At 44.1% G+C, this 25,998-nt stretch overlaps 1 protein-coding gene across 1 annotated transcript in view; it reads right to left on the reverse strand.

Moving 5' to 3' along the window:
- pigk (phosphatidylinositol glycan anchor biosynthesis, class K) overlaps window positions 1–25,618 on the reverse strand; it is a 28,672-nt gene extending 3,054 nt beyond the window's left edge. The window contains exons 1-10 of the mRNA XM_070975005.1: window positions 25,491–25,618; window positions 25,244–25,297; window positions 25,010–25,101; window positions 23,834–23,969; window positions 23,014–23,125; window positions 22,128–22,224; window positions 20,494–20,611; window positions 18,955–19,065; window positions 17,568–17,740; window positions 9,442–9,517 (exon numbers count right to left, since the gene is read on the reverse strand). Coding sequence (XP_070831106.1) covers window positions 9,442–9,517; window positions 17,568–17,740; window positions 18,955–19,065; window positions 20,494–20,611; window positions 22,128–22,224; window positions 23,014–23,125; window positions 23,834–23,969; window positions 25,010–25,101; window positions 25,244–25,297; window positions 25,491–25,556 — 1,035 coding nt within the window. The 5' untranslated portion in view covers window positions 25,557–25,618. The remainder of the gene's footprint in view (window positions 1–9,441; window positions 9,518–17,567; window positions 17,741–18,954; window positions 19,066–20,493; window positions 20,612–22,127; window positions 22,225–23,013; window positions 23,126–23,833; window positions 23,970–25,009; window positions 25,102–25,243; window positions 25,298–25,490) is intronic.
- Between the last annotated feature and the right edge of the window lie 380 nt (window positions 25,619–25,998).

The raw sequence follows: 25,998 nt of genomic DNA on the forward strand, positions 1-25,998 counted from the left end.
ATCTCGCATGCTTGACCCCGGTACTTTTACAGGAGTTGGTTGGTACCAAAACAGAGCTGAAAGGACAGTTTTTTTGTACTTGGTGCAAGCACAGACTGTATGATTAGAGGGTAATTTGTTAAGTTCTCCCTATAGTGGCCAAACATTAATAAATGCAGCTTATAATACCAAACTGAAATATCCCTCATTTAGCTTTCGGACCCAACAGCATCCCACATTCCCTACTTTCCATCAAAATCAGTATTTCACACTGAAATATATTCGGCATAATTCAGTTGTTTCAGAACATCAACAGAAAGCTGGAAGAAAAGTTTAGGATTTATAGAACCAATACAATTCACTGAACCATAATCCTGATGACTGGTGGCATTACAGTGGTGAAAGTGCCTAATTGCCTTGCAATGCATGCACAGATTGCTTCAGCAGAGCTCAATCTGACGTCTCATATTTTGCTTTTCTGTGAGCTGCTGAACTGCCATATGTACAATGGACTCCTGTGCAGGACAAATAAAAGACTGACACACACTGCAGAGTGTGTTAAATATGTGCAGTGTCTGAAATTACCACCCACTAAGCACCAAATGCCAGTGTGTTCGGCAGCTACAATACCCAGAACGCTGGCTGAGACCGTGACATTTGACAGTTTTTCCCGTTTCTCCAACTCTCTAGCTGCTGATCACTCTGTACTCGCAGCCAATCAAATCAAAGGAAAACTGCTACACAAAGCAGCATTATCTCACCAGGGCGACGATGAACTTGACCCACTGAATAATACAGTGAGCCTTGAAGTAACACACTCAACCTGATTCTATTCCTGAAATAGCATTTAGAGCGGGCATGATTACATGTTCTTAGAATAATGAATATTAATTACTTCAGCTAGTGAACATTATTGTAATTTCTTATTAGTTTAATAGTTCTTGGCTAGCGAGGCGAAAAGTTAATTTCAGGAACTGTGTACTCTTGCCCCTGTGTGCGGGGTACTGTCTTCTCAAGGCGGCCTTTTCAATCCAAACTGCAGGTTACGTGACGACGCTCCCAATTTCTAACGCAGAAAGACTGGGGACAGCAGTAAAATTGGATTACGCCTGACTCCAAATTTATTTAACAGCTCAATCAAGTCAAATCAATAGAACTCCAGTGCCATCCAGAATGCTAAAGCAGACGTTTGCAGTGCACTTCAGCTCCGGGCTTCAGGCATTTAGTTGGACAGAGTCACGGCAAGACAAAGAGCTTCTGATTTAAAGCTGCTTTCACGCTGCAGATATTAGCTAGTATTTTGTGCTTATATTCAGTTTTTATTGGCCAGCAATAACCACACAAGAAACGGAGGCAGAAGAAAAGGAAAGGCTGAAGTTAAACTCAGGCTTGGAGAGGAGCTGTGGCACATCAATCACATTGTGAAGTGGGCCGATCCTCCAGTCAGTTACAGGCGCCTTGCCTACAGACACCATATCTACAGCAGATATTGTCTGAGAGAAACCAAGCGGCAGGTTAGGTGGTGGAAAGAGCTCCAACAGACAATCAGCGAGCAGCAGAGACGATGAAGCTCTATAAAACTATAAAGGAGTGTGTTCGGCGTCTCAGGAAACGTCTCAGATGAGACCGATTTTGGCCTCCTCTGTCTGACATCAGACTAGCACATGTCAAAGCGGGTGTTTAGTCCAAAAATAGCCTCCAGTTAAAGGCCCTGAAAATCTACCTTCGCAATCGTCTTCTTCATCATGAATGACAGGAGCCAATGTGAAGACGCTATTTTCTGCTGAAGTCGGAGCAGTTTCTGTTCTTTCACACCAGAGATTTACATATTTGTCTCTTGTCTGTGCTTGGAAAAGCCTGACGTCACGCACTTCCATGCTAAGGGTCTGCTTGCTCACGCTGCGAGGCCACGGCAGTCACATCTGACCAAACCACACCTACACAGGGCCAATGGAGCAGATGAGCAGAGTGTTTGAGTGGTAAACTCTTAATCGACACTTCACGCCAATGCATCGCCTCAGGGGGATTTCATTAAGTCTTGAGCTTGTGGTTTATGTTATTTTTTTACCTACTTCATATATATACAGAGAGAGAAATATATTATTTATGGCCTGTGCCTTTATTTGTCATCTGTGTTGTGAAAACATCAGATTTCCTCACAGAGAAATAAAAAGAGTGCATCATGGTCATATTTCAGTCATAAAATCCCGCTGACAGCCCTGTGAGCCGCAGAGTCAATCACACGGGACGGCAGTTAAGGCGGTTATAGCAGTGTTCAAAGGGACTTTAGTCGAATTCTCACTAGCATTCAGCGTTGAAGCTGAGAGCGTCTGAGCAGCAAACAGAAACGAGCCACACCGTTCAAGAAGGGTCTGCCAGCACTCTTGCAAACTACGCAACGCGCTCACTTGGCTGCATGACGCACTCCCTAACCCTCACCGTCCAATAAGGCTGGAGCAGGAAGTGGGCGTGTCACGGAGGAGGTGATTCAACTGACAACGGCCGCGAATCGATTCAGGAGGTTTCTCGACCGATGATCTGAAATGTCGCCGTTTCAGGATGTTAGCACCAACCGTAAATTTGATTATTCAGTCATGAATGTAAGAGAGAGAAGTCAGTGACCAGCTGGTGGTCGTGATGAAGCATTCAGCAGCTACACAGCCACGTATTTCCCTCAGGAGTTGGTGGAGACCAAAAACAGAGCTAGAAGAGGGTGAATACTGGCCTACAATTCACCAGGCGGCCACAAATATGACTCCAAATGTATGATTATGCTGCAGCGTCTTGCTGGATTAATTACAAAGTGTTAGGTCATGTTCACACTGGCCTTGTTGAAATGAATGAGGGTTCACTGGCTGCACAAATCTGTATAATCCTCGATAACATTAAGCAAATTTATAGAGTGAACTCTCATCAAACTGAACAGGATGGCAGACAGTTTTTTGTCTGCAGGTGAATTTGATTGTTGCCATTGAAACATGACTCTGAGATGGCCTGGTTTTAGGTTGGCTTTAAGAGTTTTGCCTTTAAATGTTTTTTATATTTGTGCAGTAGCTTGCATTAGATTTGTTAAAACTAGACTGGACTAACTCGACAGAGCAGTCCAACAAACGGTATCTTTGTGTAAAAATCCCTGACACGAGTGTGAACAGACCTCCATCCTGAGATGATTGACTAAATTATTTATGGCCCAAATCATGGTGATGCTCAGTAAAAAGCACGTTTTGCAGCCAAGGTTGCAGATTGGTTTTCAGGCTGTTAATTTTTCGCTGACACCACAAGCTGAGTTTCGAACGCTGGTCGATTTTGACCCGTCTGTTCCAGTTTAGCTGAAACAGAGGCATCTCCCCAAATCCCAATTAAATTTGCCAGCATGCTTGAGTTGCTGTCCTCCATGTTTTCCGGTCAAGCAGACACAGAGCCATGACAACAGTGATCCGTCCCATCGAGACACTGACATAATCAGATGAATACTGAGCCGGCGGTTCACACCGCCATCACACAGCCGCTGACTTCAGACGGCACAAAAATGTGATCCAAAGCATATATTCAATGCTTTTCTCCCTGCTTTCACTACACTACTGTGTTGCATAACAAAATGTGAATCAAGACACTTTCAGATCAGCTTTGGTGACAAAGTGGCTGTCAGGAAGACAAGTAGAGGAGCTGAAGGTTGAACACCTGGAGGACGAGGCAGAGCCCGGTCAGGGATGTTCAGAAGAGACGACTGGGAGCGTGTGGCCATTGGGGGCTGTTGACCTCTGTGACAATGGTGGGCAGAGGTGTGCGTGACTGTGACTCTGTGTGTGTGCACGTATATATGTGTGTGTGTGAAAGTGCAAGTCCCTAGGGTAGAGAAGAGCAAAGGGAGATGGATCGACTGTGACAAGAAGCCACGTCGGCACAGCCGGCAGATCGAGGAGCGTATGTCAAGAGGGAAGAGAGAGGGAGGCGGCAGAGGAGACGCAGGCGGCATAAAGCCGGAAAAAAGAGGGCGATAACTACACATTTGATTGTTAGAATGATTACTATCACTATCAAATAATTCATCAGTGTTTTTAATTAGCTGCTCATTCATTTGTAGAATTGAAATTCACATTTTTTTTTTTAAAAAAGGATCCATTAAATTTGGTTACTAAAGAAGTGTGACATTATACACTGCCTGGTCCTGTGTTCACCCATCCAATCTGTGCAATCCAGTGCAACAGCTCTGCCACATGTTATACCTTTACAAAGCTTATAACGAAGCACTTTTGTTAAAAAAAATCTTTGCAATTCATTCAACTATACATATCACTGAGGCTGCGGTTAGTGGTGCTTTATACGGAAATGCGTTTCTAATATTCTGCTCCTCCTCATGTGAGCAGCTCTCCACACAGTGATGATCAGACCGACATCACTGCAAACCACAACCTCAGTAATAAACACATAAATGAATGCCTCTCTGACAGTGTCAGTCAAAACTGAACATTAGTTTCTACGTAAAGGTTCAATTTTGTGGCTTTTTTCTTTTGGCTTGCATTAGATTTTAAAGATGTACCTAATAAAGTGGCCACTGAGTGTACACACTGAGCGGGACAGTTACAAAAACTTCTCACTCCGACTGTCATCAAACATATCTTTGTCATTTCTGTCCTTCTTATGAATTCATGACCCATCTAGTGTAAAATGTGATAAAAATAATGAAAATTTCCCATGGCAAGTTTCCATAGTCCAAGGTGAAGTCTTCAAATGGCTTCTTTTGTCTGAACGGCAGTCCAAAAGCCAAATATATCCAATTTACTGGGAGTACAGCAACGGAGAAAAGCAGCAAATCCTCACGAGTGTGATCCTTAAAGCAGCAAACGTTTAAAATTTTTACTTGATAAATGATCATTTGTTGTCAGAATTTATTTTCTGTCTGTCGGCTAAATTTATTAACCACATAAACTCCCCACAAACCCCCTAAAAAAACACAGCGAAAAGAATGCAGAGGAAAAACCATGTTGTGCACAGAAACGAGAGAGAAACAGCTGAGAGAGATGTGATTCGCTGACCTTCGCTGACAGAAACGTTCACATCCTCCCGCCAAGGACTCGAGCGGCGTGCCTCCATTACACACGCTTTGTGTTGTGTATTCAATTCACAAGTAAAATCAATTAACAGCTACCCACCTGATTGATTGGAACTAATTAATATGGCCACGCAGGATGCTAATGGTCGTTGAGGGAGGTCTGAAACACCTTGCCAAACGCTCGCTCTCCAAGGTCAAAACTGCAGCAAATTTATGTCGTGCGGAGCTGCGTGACAGAGCAGCCATTGTGCACGGCCAGGACACTCCACTGTATTGCCTGGACATTTAAGCCCTGGACGAGCGCTGGGACAGTCAAAGCAGCAGGTGCATTATTCTCTCGTAAAGCCTGTTTTGCTAAGCTGGACAATATTTGGAATTATTGAGCACGAGCGAAGCAGCAAAGCACGTTCCGGCATATATTTGATTAAATGAAGGAGTTTGTCTGGGAGGGTTTGGCCCGTGATCCACAAAATCCACAAAACATCCACTTTTGAAACGTGTCAGCGTCGCAGGCTGAGCGAGGGAAGGGGGGGGACTTGGCGAGGGACGGGAGGGAGGCAAAGCATTAATTTTCAGTGTTTCCATTTTCAATTCTCTGGAGCCATACGGTGTGGCGTCAAGCTGGCAAAAGAACAAATAACAATTTGACGCCAGAGACCAGGACTCGCAGCAGCGAGGCAAGAAAAAAGCAGAATGCACAAGAGGGTGGGAAAAAAAGGAGCTCCTTGTAGTTATTTCCAGAACTGAACATATTGTGATTAGGCGTTGGCATCGTGATGAGATGTGTGAGGTTGGGAAGAGAAGGTGGCAGGAAGAGGGGACTCACCCTGTCACCACTCGCGAGACAACTGCCGACGGTGACAGGGCATTAATCAAGTCCTCCCATACGCACATCCGTGTACACAATGAGGGGAAGTCTGTACATAGACGCTATACAGCACGGCCTTATACGTCCACCGTCAGTCACTCAGATGACTTTTCTATTTACAAGCCGTCGCCTGGTCTACTGGCAAATGGAAAAATGTTTTTTCTCAGAAGATAAACACAGTGAGAAGATTTGTTTTGTTGGCGGCACAGCTCAGATCCGCTACAGACCACTGTATGTATATGACTGTATAATATTCCAGACATCTTATGAGGTTCAATCACATCCAGGCCTGCAGATGAGTGCGTCTGATCAGCGAGCAACAAAGGGCGCCGCCGCAGCGGCATGAAGACGTCTCGCAGAGTTGTGCGCGCAATATGACAGCTAATCAAAAAGAGGAGAGCTGTCAATAGGCCTCATGGACGCCGGTCGTTCTGCTGCAGTGCAGATGGATTATGGTGAGGGGGAGAGAGATGACTCAGACTGTCAGGACTCCCATCTTCAGCGCAGCAGGAGTGCGAGCCGATAATCGAAATCTCTGGCAGAGGTCATCGGGTTGACAAGTGTGTTTGTGTGTTGTGCGTGTGGGTGCATTTAAAAAGAGGAGGGGGGTGGACGTAAAAACAGAAAGATGTATAAAGATGAATAGATGGGGAGGGGCGGGGGGACGACAAAGAGAAAGCAAGCCAAGAGATGAAGCCAAGTAGCAAACAGGGCAGGTTTAATGGGCTGTGAGTGCGCGAGCCTTCGATAGTGCCGTTGCTTCTGTGTATTGAGAATTAGGGACAGACTTTATACGGCGGTCTGATGAGAGCAGCGGGCAGCAGATCTAAAACTGGCCTGTGTTTGCGAGGCAGTCCTCTGCAATCAATTTCCCAGAGTGCCGCTGGGTGTGGAGACCCCTCCCACTTCCCATCACAATACTCAATAAGCGTCTGACAGAGCTCAGGCCTGTGGTCGGCTTCGTTTCTCTGGACGGAGCGACGGTGACCCCTTTGTTAACACCAAAGTCGATGGCAGCCGGTGATGTTTCCAGCAGCGGGACCGGAGGCTTTTTCCGCTGTTTTTATCTTTAATCTTTTTTTTTAAAAAACGCTCTCTCCGTCCTGCTGGATCTGACCTTTCATATCATCACCAATAGTTTAGCATCCCTCTAAATAAAGGAGACAAACATCATTGTCAAATCAAATGTCAGCAACTCTTTTCAAACGGATCCATCCTCAACAAATCACTGACCTCTTTTTGTGCACAATTTTCTACCTTTCCTGACAAACCGAAAACAGCCCAGGCATAATTTTGCCTATTCTTTGGGAAGTGGTGACCATTGTTCTGGAAACGCCACAACACTGCTTTGATCCTAATTTGTCACAGTACCACATTTGACACTGTTTAAGCATTTAAAGTGAGACAAACATTTGCTCATTTGTCACATTTTCCTGAGAGAAAACATCATTCTGAATAATGTGAAACCACGAAAACAAAGACATCCCATGAAGCTCAGACAGCATGGCTACGACTAAGAGTTACTGAGTGACAGATATAACTTCTCACCTCTTGAAAAACAGTATGCTCAATATGTGCAGTGGGTACACATTCAGCTTGAATAGAGACAGAACATCTCTGGTGGAGCACAGCTAGCCTGGAGCGGGACTCATCCAAATGGTCCTTTTATTGGCTTAAAACAGTAAAACACTGAATACTTATCTGGCATGAGCACTGTAGCATGAGAATTTCTACAATAACCAGAGGAGTGCACTCAGTAGAGTGCAGATCTCTGCCAGGTGTTTGTGGGGGCACGTGGGTGGGAAACAGGGCAGCGTGTGTGCATGACAGCAGTGGAACGAAGGGGAGACGATGAGCAGGTGCCAAAAGACCAGCGATGCAAAATGTCCATTTCAAAGTGGAAAGGACAATAAAAGGAAGGGACGGACACATATGCTGTCCCTCATGGAAACAAGATTCCAGACTGAAGCAGGTATTGATCACATGACACCAACATACTTAAAGTTGCTTTTACTCTTATTGGCGTATCATCCTAATAAAGCTGGCATGGCGAAGCTTTCAGCACATCAATCAGACCAACATCCTTCATCTGGAGTCTTTTTTTTTGTCCACTTCGTGAATACAAGTCGCTTTCCTGTTTGCTGTTTTGCTCTCCAGCAACTCCTGAGAAGAATATCTGGCTCTTTAGCTGCTAAATGATCCACCAGCCAGTCAATAACTTTGTTGGTCTGCCGTTTTGGAGCACAGAGCGGGTTTATTAGAGCATTTCTGTGCTGGAAACAGCGCTGATGAGAGCGCTGAGAGTGAAGCACAACATCAACACAATGAGCTGAGAGACATTAAGACACAAGTCCACTCTGAGGAACTGGAGAGGTGGGACAGAAATGGCTGTGAATTCATCGTAAAGATGGTACACGTCGTCACTGGATCCATGAAAATATTGATCAGAGAAGCTTTAACTAGTCTGAGTTGAATACAGGAGAGGTCAGATGTTGGCTGATTTCATTTAAAATATGCAAACTATTCTGCATCTGGTTGACACTCGGTAAAGCTAAATTCATGAGAAGTACCCTGAGTACATAAGCAGGGGCTGGACACAATAACAGAAACGCCTGTGCAATAAGATGCACTCCATTAAAAAGGGCTCTGTAACAAATACCACCCATACGCTGCTTTCAGTGCGACTTTTCTGCTCAAGCTTTAGCCGTATTTGGATTCCACTTTAACCTCTTCAGCCATTAAAACACAGCTGAAATAACCCTTCTCTCACACTCAGTCTGAACAAAACGGATTACCATAAACTTCACAAACTCAGCGCTGACTGAAGGGCTGTTGCATTGGATAATACTCTGTAGATGGTCATGATAATGTGTCCACTCCCTGCATCTTAAAGTGTGGATTTCAGCCCACCTCCAAATGCAAGCAGCGCTAATGTCCGCTCTCGCCTGAGGCAAAGATTAATGCCACTTCTTTACTTTTCTGAGGCGCAAGTTGAAGGGGACGTATTGAAATAGTATTTTTAATAGGCTCATAATGGAAAATCTTACATGTCGATCCAGGGCCCGAGACTACCTGCTCTGAATGCAGCGCACACGCTCGAAAGGTGCAATGAGAAGGAATAGGTGTTCATTTGTGAAGGTCGGCCCGGCTGAAAGCCACAATCCATTTGGGAATGAGGTGAATGCACAATTCCTCGCCACAATCCTGCCTATCCGTTCTGCTGGATTTCACGGTGGCCCCTCCACACTGAGACCGGCGCGCACTTACATTTCACACTTGGAGCTGTCGCCATGGAAACGACACAAAGAATCAGCTGGTCGATGTTGCACATAACTTTCTGTTCCGCGTCCAAATTAAGGACAAGCGTGGACACACTTCGAATAACAAAAACACAGGAGCACCAATAAATGGCTGCCTACGCTGGAGGCTTAAAAGATGACAAAGAAATGCATGTTGAAAACGCCTGGACTACACAAAACGGGCATGTTCGTGTGCTTTGAGCATCCCCAGCTCACCCAGGTGTTTTGTGAGGGTCTCTTACCTGATGGATGATGTCAGACACCGGCAGCTGGTCCACATAAGAGTACCTCTCTGTTCGCAGCTCTCCATTCACAGGACTGAAAGACACACAAAATGACGCTCTTTGGCATTTAGCTGAACTAAGTAAAATGAACTTTGAAAACAGGGCTTTTGTTACACGGGACGCCATTATTCAGTGATGAAGAAAAGCTGTCAGGAAGAAGAACAGACTCCAGGGTCTCTGTTGGCAGCGAGCGTGTAGCGTGATTGACAGCACATTTCAGAGTCGAGTCAATGATATGCAGCGCAAACTGGCGCTAATGAACCCATTTTTTCCTCTTGATAAAGGAAAGAAAATCATCCTGTGGAACCAAAAGAGTCAAAATCATCTTGACATTAATGGATGTGATCGGAATGGATCACTACAAAACTCTGAAGGTTAAGACAAATGGAAAAAACAAGTGATACTACATCTAAAATCCATCTTTTCAGCTGCCTACTCACCACATTTTCACTAAAACTGAGGAACTAGTCGAGCTTCAAATTCCCAGGCCCCCTGAACTACCCACGATGCACTCTGACACTCACTTGGGTTTTAAAAAAACGAACCAGTCCAAGTGCAATCAATGAAAGTTAGTGGGAGCAAAGGAGTCGACTTCAAGACTCACACGGGGTTGGTGTTATATTTGTTGAGCAGGTAAACAACCAAATACAGACCATGTTTGTTGTTGCTGCTACACAGCAAACATCAGCTCTCCACGGCACCTCACCCTTTAAAGATTCCTCTGCTTTTCTCTGACGGTGCATCGTCTCGGCAGCCCTTTGCCAGTTTAAATAAATGCAAATTAAAATTCAGCTTCAGCTTTTATTGTGGCATGTGCAGCGAGGCGCTCAGTTACCTGACTCCACAAAAAAAAAATGGAAAACGGCTCCCACCAAAGGGTCAGTCTCAAAGCATGCAGAGAGGGGAGAGGATTTAATATACTTTATATGTGTGCAGATACTGGTGCTCACTGACATGTGGAGAGAAAAAAGGCTTGGACCAGCAGCTTCTGTGGGCTGCAACGTGTTTCGAACTTGCAATCCTCCTCAGACATTCAAAACTACCCGATTCAGTCTGTTTTACCAACGAAGTCTGGTGAGGGTCATTTTATCAAAGGTTTTCTGAAGGCGTACTCGTGTAAAATTAGTGGACTTTTCCTTTAAGAGCTACAGTATATCAGCTGGCAGGTGGTAAGCTCGACATCTGTGACAGCTCTTCCAGAGGAAAGCAAAAGTCTTTGGGTTGAGGAGAAAACCATGTATTTGTATTTAAGAGCTGCAGTTCTGTTCAGCTACCACTGAAAAACAGTCATGCCTCTTCAGTCACTAAGCCTGCGCATTGATTACCTTTGTATGTTTTCTAAGTAACTGAACTGCAGAGCCATCTTTACAGAAAAAGCTATTAACATGGGCGCCTTGGATGCTGAATGGTTACAGTTCATGCCGCACAGCCGCACCCATCGCCGGTTCGATCCCAGCCGGCAGCCTTTGTTGCACATCATACCCGTCTCTCTCGCCAGTTACCTGTCTGCCTTTTCACTGTTTTTTTTCCAATAAAGGCAAAAAAAGGAGAAAATAAAAAAAAACGCTGTTACCAATTTTGTATGTGCGTCCTTGTGTCCAAGGCCAGAGCACAAAGATGAACAAGCTGATGTGAGGAGGAAACTGCCCAGTTTTCAAAGTAAAATATGGACTCTTCTGGGCCTTTTAGGAAAGCAGATGGTAAAATACATGTGAATGGTGGGTGAGGAATAAACCCATTTACATTTAAAGCCTTGAACCCATGCTCTCAGCTACAGCAGCGTGTGCTAATGAAGTAAACTGAGGTTCAATGTCTTGCTCAAGGACACTGAAAAAGGTCATGACCTGGCAGCTGACAGGCATTAGTTAACGAGAGACAACATGCATTAAACCTGAGCTTTAGGGTACAGAACACACAGGGCTCTTCTGCCTACAGAGATATCCAAAAACTATTAAAAAAACATTAATGAGACACACAAGCACTGTAGTTTATTCTGAGTCGATCCCACAAACATCATCCTGTTGCTGTAAATACTCACTCGAGCACTCAATCTGCATCTGAAAATAGCAGCCCAAACAAATAGCCAATTTAGCCCGGTTTTATTTCGCTAAACACTGCAGTGCCCAGCTGTTTTCGGCTTAATTACGGCGTCTGTTTAAAAATGAAATGAATGGGAGTGGAGATGAGAGCAATCCGCGGTCTGGGACATCAAGGCATTCAGAGGGAGACCAGACCATTGTTGATTCTGGTCTTTCACTGGGATTTGGTGACTGCCCTGCTGTATCCTTTAAAGCTATACTGACAAGGTGTTTCTCATCAGCGTAAATCACAAAGTCACATTGAAAGCATCGTGCAGGAAAATGTCCCACTCTGGCTGATTCACTCGAACACAGCGTCGCTCTGGGGTCTTCACTTCATTCAGTGTTGAAATCTCTGCCACTAAAGGATGAATTAAAACTTAAATACAACACTGGAAGACACCAGAGCCACCTTCAGAGCGGCACTAGATAAATGACTCTTTGGGTACTCTCCACCTTGAAAAAAAAAAAAAATTGATCTGAGGGACAAATTTGAGGAATTGGGGGAAATTTTCCCTTTTCGCTCCTTATTAGTACTTTTTACAGCAGTAAATCTCTGCTAACTCTGCTAAACTCTGCCCCCAAAACCTGAAATGCATTATATTCTAATCATCCGCGGTCCATTTCAATGCTTTAGCTTTCAACAGCTCACATTTAAAACACCTCTCGGCTCCTGCCTCAAACCCTGCCCCCCCTCACAAGCATCTGTCAGGTTGGGATTGATAACTTGGAGAAAGCAGCCGGCCGCATGGCGACCGGCGGCACCTCGTCAATGAAAATTACGTCCTGTCATCAACGCCCGCGCTGTTAGCTTAAGCTAGAAACTCAGCAGTTTAACCCAGAGGTGAGATGGAAAGGTCACAGCGGGAAGCACGCTGGACGGCTGAGGAAAAAAGGAAAAATGAATCAACTCTTACTCCGTCGGACCTCGGCGTACAAAGGTGTCTTCAGCACTCAAAGAATTTCATGTTCACAAATCCTGCAGATCTTCCCGTGCATACACTAAACTCCCAAAACTGGAACTCAGTCATCACAACTTGTCTTAGAGGATCAGTCCAGCTACTAGCTACGTTTATTCTATTGAAATGATGTATTCTTCTTTTAATTATCTGCTTGTTTTGCCACCTTGTTCACTCTAAACTACACTAATCAAATCAGTTCTCGTAGGTTAACTGGGTTCTGTGTCCTTACAGGAACAGAACTTCAACAAAAACACATATGACTACTAACTCTTTAAATCCACCAACACGCCGCCCTCGCCTGCAGCAGCTTTGAGATGACCGCATGCTTCCATGTATACAGTATGTTTTTGAGAGGCTCCAAAGGTGCTGCAACATCACAGTGTGATGGAGCGTCAGGAAGAGTCTCAGCTAAAGGTCACTGTTGAGAGGAGGTTCAACGGAGTGGCTGTCTTTGGCTAATCAAAGAAAGTTCAGGTCAGACAGCTGCTGACTAAAGCGAGGGGGCCTCCATCCTCCAGTTAACCACCGTGGCTCTCCTCCATCCACTCCACTCCTTCCTCTTTTCGCTCCGAGCTGCTCAGCGTTTGCGTTTCTCTCCCTGGCTCTCGCTCTCTCGCCCTTCCTTCTTTACTTTCCCGTCGTCATCGCCTTCCCATCCGGTCCCCTGCCCCTTCTGCCTCCTCACCGCAGCTGTGCGGGAGGCCAGGAGAAAACAGGAAGGTCTGACAGCGCGGGAGACGATCTCCCGCTGGGCTCTCGTCCTGCCACTGGAAACATGTCACCGAGAGCGGCGACGTCTCGCTGCCGCCCCCCCCCCCATTTTTCACTTAGCGCAAGAGATGAGCTCTAATTCAATTCAGACCACTTTCCACTTTATTTTCCATGAAGAGATCTGTGGAGAGGCTTTTTCAATCCACTTAGCGGATTCGAATGGACACCCCTCCCCACATTCCCCACCTCCAGCTCTGGTTTCACTGCTGTCTCCAGCTGCCATCTTTGGGTCAAGTTTCCTCAAAATTTCAAATTTCCTCTTAACATCTGCTCTGCTAATAGCCCAAGCAGCTTCTGTAGACTCCATCCAGCGCTGCAGGTCAGGAGTTAGTTTAAATTTACCGTACAGCTCAATGGGATAGAAATCCTGCTTTCATTTGATAGCTGTTAATACCCCCCAGGAGGACATGTTTGGTCAACAGGCACCTATGGCTGGGAGGTACCAGACAATGCCATGACACAGCTATGCCTATGTATAATGAATAGGATTGGGGGGGGGGGGGGGGGGGGGTCCATTAAAATGTCTTCTCCATCTAGAGCAATTCACTTAATGGAAAAGCCTGTTCTGAGGGAAAAAAAATGGCCGTTCAGAAATGTGTGAGAGGAGAAGAGAGGCGAGAGAGGGAGACAGCGTACACACTCGAACACATACTGTACGTACCCGTCTTCTCTAAATATCCTCCTCCACTTGTCTGAGCGGCTGACAAAAGTGGATTAAAGCAGCACTATATTTAATAACAGCTTGTTTCAGAGGACATCTGTGATCTTCTCTCTCTGGGAACACACAGAACCCCCGACAACCCATTTTCAGGTCTTATGAAACGTTATTACCAAGTTAAATAATAGCACAGGTGAAGTTATACACAGCTGGCGCCTGTGCAGGGGTCGAATAAAGACCCTGTCTCGTCTCCGAGTGACTCTTCTTCTTGGACGATCAGCGCACATTTGTAGACAAAAGCCCAATTCACATTTTATTTTGTAATTTGATTAATTCCCTAATGGAGGTGAGATGATTGCTGTAAGTACGGCTGTTATTTTCATTACTGATAATTTGCTGATTATTTTCCCCCAATTAACAGCTTGTGAAAAAGACCAAGTGAAAAATGCCAATTATAATTAGAGCCTGAGATGACAAATTGAAATTTCAGCAGTCTAAATCCCAAACGTATCACATATATGATGAATAAAGCAGCGAATGCTCACATTTGAGAAGCGAATATTTCCTGAAAAATGACTGACAGGACTAATGATTGACTGGCTAATCGGTTAAGGGACTAATTATTTCACTGCTACTAGTAAGTGATTTTAATTCCTCCCACAGCACATGTGTGATGTTTCATCCCGTACCACAGTAATAACTGCAGGTCCATTCACTTACAGCATTTCTGGCACACTTCCTGGTCTTTAAGACACTTGTATTTCTGCATTTTTGTGCATAAAACTGGATTTTCTGTCACTGAGTTTCATCATCTCAGCGCACAATTTCAGCTTTGTGGGCGTGGATGTTTTATGAGCCTGTGGTGGCCACAGCCGTCCTGTTTGCTGGCGTGCGCTGGGGCAGTGGAGTTGAGGGTAGCGGACGCCGACAGACTCAAACTGACTTGTAAAGCCGGTGACGTTGTGGGGGTGGAGCTGGACTGCAGCCACGGTGTCAGAGAGGAACATGCTGTCCAAGTTCTGTGTTATCGTGGACAATGTCTCCCACCCACTCCATGACAAGCCGGTCAAGCACGGGAGTGCTTTCAGTGCAAGACTCATTCTAGGCATGTGCACTACAGAACGCCACAGGAAGTCATTCCTGCCCATGGCCACCAAACTTTTCAGCTCCTCCCTCAGAGTGTCACACACTTGGAGTCAATAGAGCAGCTCTGGGACTCATTTCACCCCTGTCAGCAGCAGCTATAACCCCATAATCTATTTATAATTTATATTTTCAGCTGTGCAATACTGACCTAACAGTAGCATAATTTCATGCAATAGCTCAACACTGCAATACTCTGGTACACTCTGGAAATAATACTGCATTTATATCGTACATTTACACTAATATTACTCATTTATTTATACTATTCTTGCATTTAACACATTTATAAATCCCATTCCTCAGCATTATTATTTATACTGTTAGAATTGTAGTATAATGCACATATTTTTACATACTTCTTTTCTATTTTTCTCATAATTTCTCTGTACTATATTGCTATTTGAGAATGGAGCGACATTTTTTTTTTTTAAAGATTTTTTGGGGGGCTTTTTTTTGCCTTTATTGTGACAGAGACAGCTGAAGACATGACAGGAAAGAGGGCAGAGAGAGGGGACGACACACAGCAAATGAGTGGCAGGTGGGAGTTGAACCTGCGGCCACTGCAGAGGACTGGCAGCCTCAGTACACGGGGCGCACACCTTACCAACTTATGTGAAGCGAGCCGCATATATTAAACTCTGTCACCCTAAAAACACCAGTTCTTAGATTCTTCAGTACATTAAATAACATTTAATACGCATCATGGTGAAGAAAGTCATCCTTGTGTACCAAACCTCCCTCTCAATTTACTGAAGGCTTAAATGCCGTTAGAAGCACAGCAAATATTTTATTAGCCACATCTTGATGTAATATTAACCTTATCCAGGGCTTAACAGTGACGACACTCACACAAAATGTCAGAAAGTGCCGTTATCCTCCCTAATATCTTTGAACTTTCACAATACTGTTTTCTGTCATTCTTAAGAGTACAAAGACGCTACTCGTGTTTTTAAGATCAGTAAACTTAACTCCATTAAACATCAAATGAATCAGGGGATTGCTGGTGTCTTACATCAGAACTGGAGATAAGACGTCTCTCTAGGACTGATTTAGGGCAACTGCCAGCTCGATGACACGGGTGGCGTTGTTTCTGCTGCGCTGGGATCAGCACGCCTAATGTGTCGGCCCTAATCGATAATAAAGTAATGGGGGAAGTTGTGTGAAATGACTGAGTCGCCTGAGGCCAAAACAGCCAGTGACTAAAATTGGTGTGTGCAATTGCCTCTAATTACCAATTAGCAGCCAACCACAATAGATTCTTTAACTGTAATACCTCCCAGTGGTACAATTAAATCCCAGCTTAATGAAATTAATAGAAGTGGTGGGGGGGGCCGTAATCGCGAATAAAGTTCTAATTTCTATCTGTTTGTGCAGCATTTCAATCTATTCCTTACCCGCAGCCTAATGAGTCAATATATGGAGGTCTGTTTGCATTGTGGTGCTTTAGCTGTGTGTTTCCTGAAACTCCTCGTGATTGTCCTTATTATGGGATTAGTGTGTCTAGGAACTGGCTAATATGAGAAAGCAAACAATAAGTCAGAGCAGGTGAGTGTGATGGATCTATACAGCCATCTAGTGGCCACAAGTATTTATCACAGCATGCGTCACCCTGATGGAAAAATGAATTGAATTCCACTTGGATGCATTTTGTCCATTTTACCACAGGGTGGCGCCACAGATGATCCATCAGAAACACTGCCACTAACTCAATGTCACTTCTGAAGAGTTGCTGAATTGTAGCCTGAAGCCACACAGCGAACATGTCCGGTAATGATCTTGACTTTGCAGTGAAAACGATGCTGGTGCTGGTTTAAAACGGCAGGAAACACTGTCCAAATGAGCCGCATCACTTCCTCAACCGATCACCTTACCGCTCAGCCTCACAATCAATCCCAGAATCTCAATTTACTGCTCAGGACTAAAGGGTAGTCATAGTGACACGCGCTGTGCCGTTGACTCTGCAAGGAACAGGCCACTCAACACATCATTAGAAGAGAAATCAATATCACTAACGCGAGGTGCTCTAAATTGAAATCGAAGCCTAGTTAGTGGGGAGCACGAAATGAATTCTGTCTGCAGCACTTCAGTTAAAACAAACAGAGGCTGACCTCAATTAAGGTTTTTATATCCCAGCTGTCCCAAATGCACCTCCAGAATGGCTTCACTGCAGAGCTAAAAGCGATGCTAAATGACCAGGATTACTCTTACTATTTGCACTGTGATGATGTTTCCTATACATTATGATATCATTGCGCTTTTTTCAGGTCTTACCTGATGGAGACTATTGTGTGTTTGGGATTTAAAAATATAATTTAAGGCAAAGAGGTAAAGATATTCAAAAGATAGACACTTATCTGTTAAGCCTTCAATGAAATCTACCTTTAGCAGTCCACCTAAAGTTGGTTTTTACTGAGAAGACTCATTGGCTTGTCAAAGGTAGTAAGAACAAAACAAGTAAACTGAGTTTACCTCTGCTCCACCTGCTTGATGGGGTCCATCAAGTCGATGGTCTCCATGGTGATCTCGACTTTGCGGACGCTTCCGAAGAAATCTGTGATGAGGACGCTTCCTGGGTCCCTCAGAAAAAGGTCAGTACGGTGGCCCGGAGTGGACACACACTGACTCTTGGGACACACTTTGAACTGGGGGAGCAGACAAAACACGAGCAGTGTGTTAGACGCTCTGCTCCCACTCAAAAAGCAAACCTTTAACGTATGGAAATACTGTGAATATCTGCTCATGGTGCTTTAGCTAAAAGTATTAATTACAAGGTGTAGGTCCCTTTCGCCGAGCGACGGGGAATTTAATACTGTGACAGTGTTTAAGAGTTTGTGTCTCCTACTTTTCGAGCCTCAGATAGCGAGCTGCAGCCAGCTGCATCAAACACGGCTCGAGCCGCAGTGGGAGGTGTTAAAATAGGTGACAGTGTGTGGAGAGGATTAGAGGCATGGAGCCTGACATTTGTGCATGTCTTTGTCAATTACTGATCTTTTAGTGGCTGGTGTGTTACCACTTGCGGGTTAATCCTCTTAAGTGTGTGATTGATCAGTGTGTTGTCCGACTGGGCTCTCCACTTGAAAAGAAAATAAAATCATTAAACCGAGGCGAACACTATCTCTACCGGCCAAACAGGACCTGAAAACCGCAGGACTGGTGGAGGACATTTGTTGAGAAGGTAGAGGCAATTTCTGTTTCAGCAAAAGGCAAGGCTTTGCAGGCTGGATTTGAAAAAGAAAACTTGGTGGGCTCGTCGGGTATTGATCCGTAGTATTGATCCTTAATTCCACAAAACAGCACAAGAACAAAGAGTCCATCTTCAAAACGGATAAGTGCAAAGAATGATAATCTTTAGTCCCAGCGCATTGATTGAGCTCGGCCTGAGTGCCAGAGTGAGGCTTTGAAGCATTTTGATTGTAACTCCTGGTAAGGCAGGCTGGGTGGTGGGAATGAGGGGTGGTCCCCGGGGCCACTGGATCTCTGCAGGAGTGTCAGAGATCAGAGAGGTGCAGCTGAGGTGGAGCCAAAGCCTGGAGCAGCATGTACTCACCATCACCCCCATCATGTGCCAAAGGCCAACAACCTTAACACACTATCAGACATTCTGCTTCAAGTGCAGAGTCCTGTGAGTCCTCTGAGACTTTCATCCGACTCCTTCAGGACCAGAAACTTCACAACACCGGACAGAGGAGGAGGGCAGTGTAGGACAGACTCTGTTTCAATACTGTAGGTATGAAAACCCAAGCTGAGCTCCTGCAAAGCCTCAGTTCCACTCAGGACTGACTGACCCAACCCTGGAAAACCATTTTCAAGACTATACAATTAATCTATCTTTAGAAGACACAGAATTGTTCCTCACCAGGTCATTCATGTTGGTTTTGCTCGCAGGGTGGATGTCCTCCAGGAACTCCAGCAGGTAGAAGGTGTAACGGTCCATCAAATGGACTCCTATGGCCAAATCTGGCTGATGCTAGAAAGAGGAGGACAAAAACACAAGAAAACAAATATTCAATATTCAGCAGCACTTCATGAGCACGGGCGACTTTGGGATGCATAATGAGATCCTGCCAGCACCTTGAGTGACACGGTGGTTTTAATGCCTCATGCTCTGCAGTCATGGGTGGAAGAATTGTGCTTGTTTTGTATTCAGAGACGGTGTCCGGATGAAATAAACAGCAGCAGCACAAACTGCTGGGTAATGAACAACCTGTCTTCAAACTATGCCAGTTTCGCCTCACCCCTAATCAGTGTGGCAAAGTGTGTAGAGACAGGTGACGTGGGTGTCACTCTGTAATGTGGAGGGGATGCAGTTGTCAAAAGCACGTCAGGTCTCAGCTTCAGTCTTGCAGGATCTGTGCACTAACTTAGAAGTGTTTACGATGAGCTATAGCAGTGATTTACTGAGATCAAATCCCAAAATATTCAGACGATTAAACATAAGTCGTGATTTTTCTAAACAGCCAACACACTTTGACAGCTGTACAGGAAATTAACATTCTGGCAGGCAGAAAGAAGCCCAAACTCTTTACTTACTTACTGGCACAGTGACAGACGCACCGCTCAACAAAAACATTTTTTAAACAATGGCCGCATTCCAAATCACTCCCTATTTACTCTATAGTGCACTGCATTCATCGTCCACCACTTTAATTGAGTGTCCAAAATCTGAGTGTGTAAATTTATCCACTGTGTAGTGCCCTTAACAATTCCACAATGAAAAGAGAGAAGCAGTGTGCAGAGCACGGACAATCCCACAATGCAAAGTGCTGCATTTTATAGATGCAAATATTACAGTTGTGCACCTCTAACCCTCAGTTATGATGCAAAATGATCACTCAAAGTCTGAAGTCTCAAAATACTGCTCATAACTGAGTGTCCAACATACAGGGAGCAGTGAATGAGTGAAGGAAGGAGCCGACATTTCAGACAGAAATAGACAAAATCTTTTAATTTCCAGTGAGTCACTGGTGATTTACACGCTAACGTGAAAACTTGCTCTGATAGCTTGCTAGCTATTTTTTAGTTCCATGAATTGTTTCAAGATGCTCACACAGACGCCTTTTTAATGTTTCCAGCTGAATCATTTATAATTTAGAAGCCCGTATGTTCACTTGATGGCTCCGTGGTACATGGTGCTGCGCTGAAAGACTGGAGCTACATGTCGAAGGGACGGAGTTAGCATCCTCTCAACTGATGTAATTTGAGAACATTACCCAACGCCATCTTGGGTAACGCCAGCTGAGGTTGCCTACATGTCAACTTCCCCAAACCCAATAACGAGCAGGTTAAGGAAACTTCATGTTTGGAGAAGGAGAATTTGCATCGTGGGGGTAAAACATATGAACATTGTGCGATGAACCCACACACTGATCGACGATTTCTGGGGCAGGCGACTCACCGACAGGGAGTCCTCTCCAACTTGACTGCTGGCCAAAGCCATGAGGTTCGGAGAGTAGAACCTCTCGTACATGGAGGCGCCCTGACAGGTGTCAATGATGAAGAGCAGCTCATTGTATCTGCAGAGACACACACACACACACACACACACACACGCACAGACACACACACACACACACACACACACACACACACAGAGTCATGTACATTCTCAAACAAACTGATGAGAGAACACACAGCTGGCACAGCTCTCGTCCATTTGTTCCTATAAAACCTGGCATCACGCAAATCCTCTAACCATCTCTCATACTGCAGTTGCCATGGTGACCAAGAACAGCTTCATTCAGTCTCTCTAACACACCCACACACACGCAGTCTCTCCCTCCCTCCGATGAAGAGAAATTTCACTTTGACTTCTGTCCCCCGTTTAGGCAAACACGATAACACTTTTCTATCCAGTTGACGGGATTGAGGTGATTCAGGGACGACGGAGGGAGGTGGCCGAGTCTCTATGGTGACTGTAATGTGGCAGCTCAAGCCTGCAATTATCACATCAGCATCAAAGCTGGCGTCACTAAGCTTTTATCTGGCAGCCTGGGGTAGCTGACTGTAACCCAGATGCTCTCCATTGACAGGTTTGGAGGACAACAGAGGCGCTGGTAGCACGGAGTCATTTTTTGCTCATTTGGTGTCTCGTGATTTACAAATTAAACACTGCAAAAAGCAACAGAATCCACTCATGAAAGAGGTTATGTTCATATGTATAACAGCAGTTTCCTTCCTGTTCGGTTTGGTTTTTATGGAACAGGTCACATTCAGGTAGTTTCAAGAGACAGAATTCTGTTAAAATTACATTTTTCTATCAACAACGGATCAAATCACTGTGTCATTTTAAAGGGATCCTTCATCGTTCCTCTCAGCTCTATGAGCATTTCAGGGTCTTTCAGCTCCTAGTTTTTTGTTTCACAGTTGGCATGTTTACTGTTTGGTCCCCTCTGACCGTCTCTGTTTCCAGCCATGTTATTCACGTGTAACACAACATGCAAACTTAGGCAAAAATAGGCCTTGACAGCGAGTCACATCCCCTGCAGCATCACTGCTGGGTGTGGTTACAGGTGCACCGGAGCTCCTCAGTGGTGCTGGGTGTCCAGAGACCCCCAAAAGCTTCTTTTCACTGACCTCTTCTGGTTAAAACTGTGATTTCGAGCTGCACTTTGTTGCACTTTGTAGCCAAAACTTAGTGAGTAACCAAACGCTGTATGTAACCAAAGACAATATTTTGCACTGGTGCTCTTTAAAACTCGTCCTCTTCGTGTTGGAGATGAGAGAAGCACTGTGTGCTCATACACTGGGTGTTGTTTGAGGGCTATTAGAAGTCTGTGCCACCAACACAGTGTATATTTAATTCCCTGAAGCACTACAACACATGAACAGCCAATCCAGAGAAGCTCTACCAGAAGATGTTCATATTAGGTTGCTAAGTTTCATGCCATTGAATGTTTGTCGACATGCTGCACAGCTAATTGGCCCCCAGGGGGCCAAGAAGTAAAGTGGACGTGCAGTAGGAAAAAAAAAGGCAGTATTTGATGTGAGGCCCTTTTCCATCTTATTTCTGTTATTTCCCAGTTTATTTACCTTCTTTTCTGCCACATCTGCTCAAAAGCGTCAGCCAGTTCCACGTTACTGATCTCCTCAGAGTCCTGGAACTTTAGAAAGCCGTTCCCGCCGTGGCCTGTTAACCAAGCACATATTAACAATAATTCATTCATCTCTGTAAAAATGTGATATAGAATGGAAAATAACAGGATCAAACATGAAAAGGGCTCGCAGCTGTACACACTCTGCAGGAGAAATGACAGACTGTGACCACATTCAGATAAAGAAGATAAAGAAACGGCACTCTTTCAACTACGTGTCTTTAAAATAACACGGCAGGGGTGTAAAAACACACATGACAGGACGTGATATCAAGCAATTATTATGAATATGCAGCAGATGAATTCACAAGATGTGAGTGGTTTGGAAACCTTCCTATGACCTTGTTCTCTTCACCTACACGTATAAGTGAAAGCCATAAGGAGCACGTTTGTCGGAAATCATTCTGGGAAACATGAGGAGTATTTCACTAAAGCAGAGGTGTGGACGCTGCAGGAAAGTAGGGACAGAAAATAAATGCTTCACTCATAAAATAGAATTAAAGAGAACATTTAGGAGAGGAAGTGGAGTACTTCATATGGAGTAATAGTTAGTGTATTACTTTGAGCAAGTGAAGAAAACGTAGGAGAAGGAGACAAAGCGTGAGTTCACTCATTCATTTAAACTTTAAGGGAGAGATGAAAGCAGATAATGGTGCCAGTCAGACTGAATCACCAGTCAGCCTTCATCCTCCAGATGGATCGCACATGCTGGCAGACAAACTTATGTAATGAAAGCGACGGTGTTATTATTCTACAGTCATTTCATCGTGCAACCAAAATTGCCTTCTTAAAGCAAAAAACTAATCTAGTGGCAGTTTAATCACCCGTCAGGTATATGAGGATGTTGCTCCGGTCATCAGAGAGGAGGCGTTTGGAGCGCGGAGTGCTGGGCGGCAGCCTTCCAGTCAAAACACGCAGGAAGTTCTCCACCGTCACCTGAGACACCGAAAGGATAATAAATGGCACCGATTTCCAGAACTGAGCATGTTATCTGAAGCGATAAATTACACACATTGAGCACATTTCACAAACTAAACTTTGTGACTTTGTAGCAACAGTAAGGTGAGGGTGAGGTAACAGCTCAGCTTATCTATAATTAAACATTAAAAAATCAATTACTCTTTTCTTCTTTTTCTCCTCTTCAGCTCTACCAGCGTCTCTTGCGCATCATTACCGACTGACAGCAAACATGTGTTGGCAGTGCAGTGTTTATTCATGTTTAATGGGGCAGGACAAAGCAAAGCAAATAATCAAAAACAAACAGCGATAAAGATGTGGATACTCCCGCTCTGCCGCGGCATAAACAAAACGTTCCTCTATTTGAGAATGCACATGATATCAGGTCATTTCCTGCACAACAGTCAGAGCAAACACTGGGTGAACAGTGTCAATCACAGTCGCCTCCAGTTTCCAAATGCGCCCGCACAATACCTGTCTACATATGTGATGTTATACAGGTTTGATAAAGCAGATGAAACACTGCGTGGGAGACCTCGACCAGCGCTGTGCTGCTGGCAAAATATGCACGCTACACTTTTACTGAAATGTAAGATCTTAAACGTATTTTTTAAGACGAACTGAGCTGCTAAGAAAGACGTTTCTTGAGCTTCTGAGCCTAACTGCCTGTCTGCAAAGTGAACTGACCTCATATCCTCTGTAGTCCACCTCCACATCGTCCCCGTACACATTCAGCTCCATGTTCTTGTGGCTGAACACTGTGGCGGGTTTGGGGTTTCTGTGGTTACAAGCCATGTCATCAGCCAGCATGAGCACTATGTGGCTGGAAGAGGAGAAAGTGAGAGAGGCCGTTCAAAATGATGCCTTCAGAAAATCAGTGAAATGCTGCCTTTCGTGTTGTCAAACACATGTTCAGTGCTATTTTATGAATTTAAATACCTTCAGTGTGATGATGAGGTAAATTACATTTTGTTTTCGTCCAAGGTAATTTACACTGTTTCTCCAACATACACAAAAGGGGGAGCAATGTGGGGGTTCAGTGTCTTGCTTCAGTATGCAGACATGTGGATTAGAAAGTGATTGAACCACCAGCCATATAAGTAAATGGCCAACCCCTTATTAAAACGTAGAACAGTTAATGTGCAGAAAAACATGACTGCACCAAGATTTTGCCATAAATGCACTAGTGCAGACACTAACAATAAAAAAGCAATAACAACGCTAATATCTTTTATGAGAAGCACCTGATTGGTTCATTCGTTCATCTACTTTCTATCCAGGCTGAAAAGGACCCTGAAGCAGCTTTTAGTCCATCATGGCACACAAAAATATACCACATTATCAGACTAATTAACTTTATTTTAATAGCTAACAGCTCCTGAAGGCTGGGAGACCAGCCTGAATGTGACTCATTTCATTTCAGCTGAAAACATATTTTTACTTGAAGGTATTCACTGAACTTATTTATTAGCTCTACTGATAAACCTACATATGTATTTACTAATTTCTCTCTTCACACACGCCTGCACATTTCTCTAGTAAGATATATGTGAATATTCACTGCATGGAGAATCTAAACTGCCAAAAATGTTATTATAATTGGCACATTTAATGACATATTCATTTAATTTATTTATGTATTTTTGTCTTTGTGATTTTGGCAGCTTTGGCCTTCCGTAAGTCGGTTGTGGTAACCATGGCCGGTCAATATCTGATAGCTGAGAAAATGTTCAAATCTGGTCCTAAACGCCAGCATCTCATATATATATATTATCCAATGCCTGGCTTTACCTCTACATTAACACCAACACTGAATATCTAAACATGACACAATAAATGAGACAAACTCTTCATCACAGTCACCTGTCAGGTATGCCCAGCCTCTTCACACTTCTGTAGACGGACAGAGTATTGGCCACGTGACGGTAGTTGAACCAGAATCTGGATGTACACACCTGTGTATCAAACACAAATCACGCAAATGAGAAAAAACCGGTTTAGCAGCACATGCATGTTCCTGCTGCTCTCATAAGAAAGTGAATTAGCATGTAACGTCACTCAGCCTCTTGCTAAGTTGTAGCATCAGTGAATACTCACCAGAACAGCCCAGTTGTTGGTATGGCCGCTGCTGAAGAACTGTCCTGCATTATCCTGAGAAGCAAATGGAGCATAATTAATATTTTTAAATCTGGTTTCGGGTCGTACAAGCAACCAGACTCGTCACCAAAACAGCTAGCATGATAGCACAGAGGGCTAACATGGAAACAGCATTTCATGTAAAACTCAACTTTTAAAAATGGCGGGATATTCATGGCGGAACATTTATGTGGAAGTATCCACTCACCTCGATGTTAATGCTGTTCGCTAATAAATATGTGGAAAACAAGCTCAATAAAGCGAGTATTTTCATTGTGCAGCTCTGCTAGCTGTGTGCAACAAGGAAGTGAAAACCGCTGGCTCCGCCCATAGACTGCTTCCGGACGGGGATATTTCAAAATAAAAGCTTCGGAATGTGGATAGAATAAAAAACATTAATTTTTAACTAGTAAAACAGGGAATATGAAGGTCTCAGTAAGCTGCTCTACCACAGGGTTATATGCCAAGACATTATAAGGCCAACAAGATAAATCTCTACATAGTCAGTTTGTCCTTTTTGTGATCAATTATTTATTATTTTCTAACTTAAAATAAAATGCAGTCTGGGTCAGGAGAATATTTAATTGGTTGTGCCAATTAAAAATACATCACAGATACACATACAGTATATGCGACACACAAACACACCGCATACATGGTAGTTGTAAGTGAAAAAATGAAAAATAAGTACATTAAAAATGCAAAACTCTGTTAAT

The sequence above is a fragment of the Chaetodon trifascialis genome, chromosome 11 (genome assembly GCF_039877785.1).
Source record: "Chaetodon trifascialis isolate fChaTrf1 chromosome 11, fChaTrf1.hap1, whole genome shotgun sequence".
Taxonomy (NCBI): Eukaryota; Metazoa; Chordata; class Actinopteri; order Chaetodontiformes; family Chaetodontidae; genus Chaetodon; species Chaetodon trifascialis.